Source organism: Camelina sativa, chromosome 9, assembly GCF_000633955.1.
Source record: "Camelina sativa cultivar DH55 chromosome 9, Cs, whole genome shotgun sequence".
NCBI lineage: Eukaryota > Viridiplantae > Streptophyta > Magnoliopsida > Brassicales > Brassicaceae > Camelina > Camelina sativa.
Window position 1 is genome coordinate 19,846,178 of NC_025693.1, and position 6,547 is coordinate 19,852,724.

At 33.8% G+C, this 6,547-nt stretch overlaps 1 protein-coding gene across 1 annotated transcript; it reads right to left on the bottom strand.

Moving 5' to 3' along the window:
• Window positions 784-2,062, bottom strand: LOC104715462 (senescence-specific cysteine protease SAG39-like). Its single transcript, XM_019230004.1, has 2 exons — window positions 1,710-2,062; window positions 784-1,274 (listed from the first exon to the last, which is right to left on the bottom strand). Exons 1-2 carry the CDS (start codon window positions 2,029-2,031, stop codon window positions 784-786), a joined length of 813 nt encoding a protein of 270 aa, XP_019085549.1. The 5' UTR covers window positions 2,032-2,062.

A 6,547-nucleotide genomic window follows, 5' to 3' on the forward strand; every position in this document is an offset into this window, starting at 1 on the left:
TTAATGAAAAGATTTAGAAGCACTAGGTTTCAACCGTTTTAGAGGAAAGAAGTAAATAAATAAAAGAGTTTAAAACTGGATTCATGATTTGTATGAGGAATACAGTTTTTTATGTTAAAGAATCAAAGCAGAAAAATCGAACCAGTGTTATTCATAAAATGAAAAATCTCTCAAAACCACTGGGATACACAATATTCTTAAGATTTGGGTCTTAGAAAACACAATTTCACTTGTTCCAATAATCCCAACAATATAAACTCTAGTCTCCGTAACTAGCTCCTTCCACATAGGCGGCAATATGTAAATATGCTTTGACCATGTACGTCCTTCATCAGTTTCATCTGTAACCCACAACTCAAAGCTTGCAGCTCCTCCATCCATAAAATTACCGATTGATGGATGACAAATTGCTCCTAATATACCATTGTAATTTATTAAAGTACAATGATACTCCATCTCTTCAAAGTTAAGAAAGTTGAACTTCTCCAGCTGAACATTAAAGCAGACTATCATATCGTTTCTAGACTTACGATTCATAGCTACGTAGTATAAAAACCCCTTCGATGCATACATCGCTAGCATAAGGGTAATGCTCTACTGAACATTCAAGCATTTTCCATTTCAGCTTGTCAGTTCCTAGTGTTAGAACTTGATACTCTTCCGCTTTATACAAAAAGGGCTTTTCGCGCATTGTCATGCACAATACCTTATATTGTTTTTCGACTGGATCATACCCAAGATAGGTTACAACCCGACCCCTCCTCGATCTCACCTTGCGATACCTTATATTGTCCACGGGTGGCCTGCCCAATTGACAGCTATATTCCCTTCTTCACTCATCCCATAACCAACAATGGTAATTCCATGACTCAGGTTCGTCCCGCAGTCCTCTCCATCGAATATCCTGCCTTCATATTGCTTAAACGCAGCTCCTGACCCATCTATCGCAACCGAAACAGGTTGTTGAGACACCGCTTTAAGCAATGCTTCCTCATCATTTTGGGTAACCGTCTTGTAATCGCTGATGGTTGCAGCAGCAGAATGAGTTGAGTCACAGGTTTGTTGTGATTCCTGGTAAGGATAGCTATCCTCTGTGGTGATTCCTTGGTTGTTTATAATGTAATTGAAAGCCTTATCCATTAACCCTCCGTTACATCCATAGTTCTCTGTGCTGCAATCCAACAGTTGTTGCTCAGACAGCGATACGAGGTTTCCTTTCGCAATCTTCATAATGCCTTCCACTGCTGCCACTGCCGAGAAAGCCCAACAACATCCTGTGTTCCATTACAGTAAGTAATATCATGGATGTATCATCGATGATATTTACAATCAAAATAATGTCATCGCCTAGCGATAAAGGAAAATCCATATCAGAGATGAAAAATTGTAAGGTTTGTAATGTGACTGATGGATCATAGTCTTTTAAATTCAAAAACAGTAAGTCAACCAAAAAAATCAAATTAAACTGAATACGAAAACGATAAAGGAAAATAACAGATTAATTGAAAACTTAGCAAAGAAAAGAAGCAACCTAGCTAGTATTTTACTTTTTAGTTATTTTGTTAACTCGGTATTGGTTGTATGTCTTGTAGAGCTTTCACTATTATGCTCATTGATATATTTGTAATCTTTCATTAAAATTAATAAAGAAAAGGCTAAAAATCCAATGAGAATAAAAAATAAATAAGTGACGATAATTATATAATTACCACATGGGTTTTGGTTCTTAACCGGTGTAACGGCCCCTTCCTGTCTCCAATCCATGCTCTCACCGATTTCACTGACATTTTCATGTCTAAATGACACGGTTTTGTGGGAATCCAGTGATGAAGTACCTTCCGGCACAACCAGCCCCATGTACCTCGCCTGGAATTCCTCGTCGGTGAGGTCGGAGAACTTGTTGACATCCAACTTGTATGTCTTGTTCGTTTTCATGTTGAAGCTCTCAACGAACTTTAAGTTCTTCTTAAAAATCTCAAACCTACTCGCTTTCTCAGCATCGTGTGAGTAAACGCGATGGAACCGAGACATCCATTGCTCATGTTTCTCAACGGCAGAAGCTTCAAAGGGACATGACGGAGGTGACAAACAAGAAACAATACTATGTTTAAAACATAGGTGGATTGAGTTTAGAACAATTATGTGGCTGCTATAGAAACGAGAAGATTTTTTTCGAAAATATATTGTTGCATGTGTGAAGAGCACATAACGAAGATTTCATCAAGAGAATTGACCTGACAGAATGAGATTATTTTTAATTTATTTTTAATTAGCACCGGATTGGATGTGAGCTGATGAACATATTATTTGGTTGGGAGTTGCACGCAATCCCACCATGTGTATATTAACTCAGACCAAAACCTAGGACACCAAGGCTAGTGACCCATGCACTATGACTTTGTTCACAAGGGAAAACCTGGAGCCGTAGGCCCGTAGTGTGACTTCAGTTAAATCATTTTGTCTATGACTCGCTTTCCACTTCAAAACTCATAGAGCCAAGAGTCAGCTGTGTAAATGAGAAGGCAAGGATATGGGGGTTACAACAAGAAAGAGAACAATATATATTATAGAAAACAAATTTACACTGATGAAAAATTTAGTTATTAATTAGATTCGAGGGATATTCCAATATAATCCAAATCGTGACAAATAGTGAAACTATGGTATTTTGCTAATTTTGAATAGTAAACTAACTAGTGTACTTATAATGTTTTAAAAACTGTCTATTTTGCCAATAAACCCTATCGATGTGTCGTCCTTTCCAAAATCGATTAAGAATATCAGAATATGTCATTGACCTCACAAATCTTATCTAATATATATGTATGAGTTCCCAAGAATAAATCCAATGGTCGAGACTTTGAAAAGAATCAAATCCCCCCAGGATATATGAATTGTCAAACCAAAATATTTAGCAAGTTCACTAATACTGTACATCAGTCCAGATATATATAACTATAACCGTCGGGTAAAAACGAAACGTTTCACTAGTATATAATTGTAGCATGCATTGTATATGGTTGATGTTTTGCATGCATATGAGGTCATCTCTACTGGGGATTACTTTCCCAAATTTCTTTTACTTAAAATCATATATATAAAAGTAAGGTTTTGGTCTCTTCTTATTGGTTGATTTTCATTTAATGTTTTCTAATTTTTAAAAAAAAAATTATTTGCTTTCTAATTGCTTTAAACAATATTTAAGATCCAATAAACACAATATATTTAATTCACACATTAAAATAAAATTATAACTGAAAATAAAATAAATTATGCATTAATCATATTCTACCACTCAATTTTATTCAAACACAATAAATTACTATTGTAACTCCATAGTTCTAAATGTAACTTCCATCATTTCTTATCATATAAATAAGCATTCTCTCAATCTATCATTCTCTCATATTGACATTCTTTTACTATCTCATTTTCACATTCTCTCATTCTCTTCTACAATACCTCAAATCATTTTTCTTTTTTTTTTGTTATTTTTGATTTCTTATTTTTGTTGTATGGGTTTAAAAAAAAAATGAAATATCATTGTAAATTGTTAATGCTAAATTTTAATTTTAGAGACTACATGATATATATTTTACATTGTTTTTATTTTAAAAGATTTATCTCCTTTATCTAATTTGGATTATTATCTTATAAGTAATCATTCTCTCTTCCTCTCCCACCAATATCAAATGTTGTTATATCTCATATGTGTTGTAAGAGTTTGATTCTATATTTTAATTTAGAAAGTATTATATATATATAGATATTACATTGTTCTATTTATTAAAGATTCATCTCCATTATCTAATTTGGATTACCATCTTATAGTAAACATTCTCTCCTCCTCTCCTACCAATATCAAATGTTGTTATATCTCATATGTGTTGTAACTTGTAAGAGTTTGATTCTATATTTTAATGTAGAAAGTATTATATATATTTAACATTGTTTTCAATTTTTATTTTATTTATATAAAAAAATATTTCTTTTATATTTCTTGCCTTTCTAATCTATTCATATTTATTTTTTAAATTTGCATAGTTAAATTTAAATTCACATATGTTGGTTTTAACAAAACAATCAACTTTATTTGAGAATTAGATGTTCCTATTCATTTTTAAACGATCAATGTGTAACATATAAGCATTTTGTCTTGCAATCACAAGTTCCATTTCCATTGCTTAACTCCATGGTTAAACTATAATATATGTTGTCCTATTTGTAGGAATAACAACATACTTATTTAATTTATTTAAAAGAGCAGATGATTAAACGAAATAAACATTTCTCCAAATTTTATAATTCAATCAGTGAGTGTACTTATTACTTTGAAAAACTTTTACATTGAAGTTCATAAAATCATATAAGAAAACTAAAATACTATATCACTTCAAATTTGGAAGGAAACACTTGGTATTCCTTTTTAAAAAAGTCAAGACACATATAAAAATTTATTAATATTTAACTCACTTTAAAGACATTAAAGGTCATTTAACTCAAAAATAACTTCTATCCAATCATTTCATACATTCCTCCCACATAAATATATATATATATATATATATATGTTCAAGATTGTATTTAAATATTACATAATTTTTTAGTTAGCTAAATTTATAGTCACATATATACAATATATATACATAAGAATTTATATTACTTATTAACACCATAATTCGACCCATTATTTGCTTAACTCAATATTGGTTTCAAAGCCAACTAAAGAAAAACAGAAACGATCTTATTGATATTAGACCAAAACATGGGCATACAAACATAATCACTTACACGGAAGATATTTTAAAAAAATAACTTATTATTGCAACATCAACGTATGAAGGGTTTACATAAGCAGTTAATTAGAAAATCTATAATACAATAAATGTATTGGAAACAATATCAGTCAATGATAAGATTGGATCCTCAAAAGCAAGAAACAATATCTTCATAATTCATAAAAAGTAAACGCCACAATTATACACATCTGAACGAAATGATATAAACATATAGTGTATTAATAAAAGTGACGGCAAAGCCCGTATATGCCTAATTAAAACAAAATAATACAAAAGAGAAAACAAAAAAGATAAAAAAAAATAAGAAAGTGCCAACTACACCACAACCCACGCGTTGCGTGGGGAAGCACCTAGTTAATAAAATAATACAGAAAGAGAGAGAAATAGAGAGAACCGATGCTTTAAATGCTTTGGTTATAATCGGTATTTTGGAAATTTCTACACTTGTCTCATTCTCGTTAGTTAAATATTAAAATATTAATTTTTTTTTTGTCAAATTAATTTTTTTCTTTTAGGAATAACGTTTAGAATTTTCTCCGGTGTAGATGCTCTAAGAACATTCGGGGGTCGACGGGTTTTGTGGACAGAGTGATTAGCTGTAGGAGAGCGATCTCTCGCTGGCAGAAAGAACAGGCGCCGTATGGTAGGGTGCTAATAGAGGATATTAAAAAAGAATTGGAGGAGGCTCAGGCCAATGATGCTACGTCTCCTGATGTTATTAACGAGTTAACTGGTCGTCTGAGGGAGGCATATAAGGATGAGGAGGTGCATTGGTATTTGAAAAGTAGAAACCGGTGGATGTGGGTGGGTGACAAGAATACTAATTATTTCCACGCCCAAACGAAACAAAGGCGGGCCCGTAATCGGATTGTCGGCCTTTATGACAAGCATGACGTTTGGTCTACGGATGAGGTGATGGTTAGGGAAACAGCGGTGTCATATTTTGCGGATTTGTTTTCTTCTATAAATCCATCAAGTTTTGGCGAGGTTTTGAAGGAGGTCAAATCGGTTATTACAGAGGTGGATAATGAAAGGTTAACGGCTCCGGCCACGGAAGTAGAGGTCCGAAAGACTCTATTTATGATGCATCCGGATAAAGCTCCGGGCCCTGATGGGATGACCGCTTTGTTTTTCCAGAAGGCATGGGACGTGGTCAAGGTGGATCTGGTATCTTTGGTAAACAGGTTTTTTCAGGAAAGTTTTTTTGAGTCTGGGTTGAACCAGACACATATATGCCTTATTCCTAAGGTGACTAGACCGACAAAGATGGCGGAACTCCGCCCGATTAGCCTATGCAATGTGGGGTACAAGGTCCTCTCTAAGGTTTTGTGTAATCGTTTAAAGACGATATTGCCGGGTTTGATCTCAGAATTGCAGTCTGCTTTTGTTCCAGGACGTTTGATCTCGGACAATATTCTGATTGCTCAAGAGATGTTTCATGGTCTGCGGACCAATAATTCCTGCAAAGGTAAGTTTATGGCAATTAAGATGGATATGAGTAAGGCATATGATAGGGTGGAGTGGGGGTTTCTCATGGCTCTTTTCCGCCGAATGGGCTTCGCGGAAAAATTGATTTCATGGGTAATGTTCTGTGTCTCTTCGGTTCAGTATCAAGTTCTTATTAATGGTCAACCACATGGTCAGATTGTACCTGAGAGAGCATTGCGGCAGGGGGATCCCCTCTCTCCATATCTTTTTATTCTATTGATATGTCTATATTTTGTCTCTCCTTAGCCTATTTTTATCAT

Bases quoted from the DNA above. Each gene is read 5' to 3' on its own strand.
- LOC104715462 (XM_019230004.1), bottom strand. From the start codon at position 2,031: ATGTCTCGGTTCCATCGCGTTTACTCACACGATGCTGAGAAAGCGAGT. The intron at 1,275-1,709 runs GTAATTATATAA...AATGGAACACAG, and splicing joins TAAGAACCAAAACCCATGTG to GATGTTGTTGGGCTTTCTCG.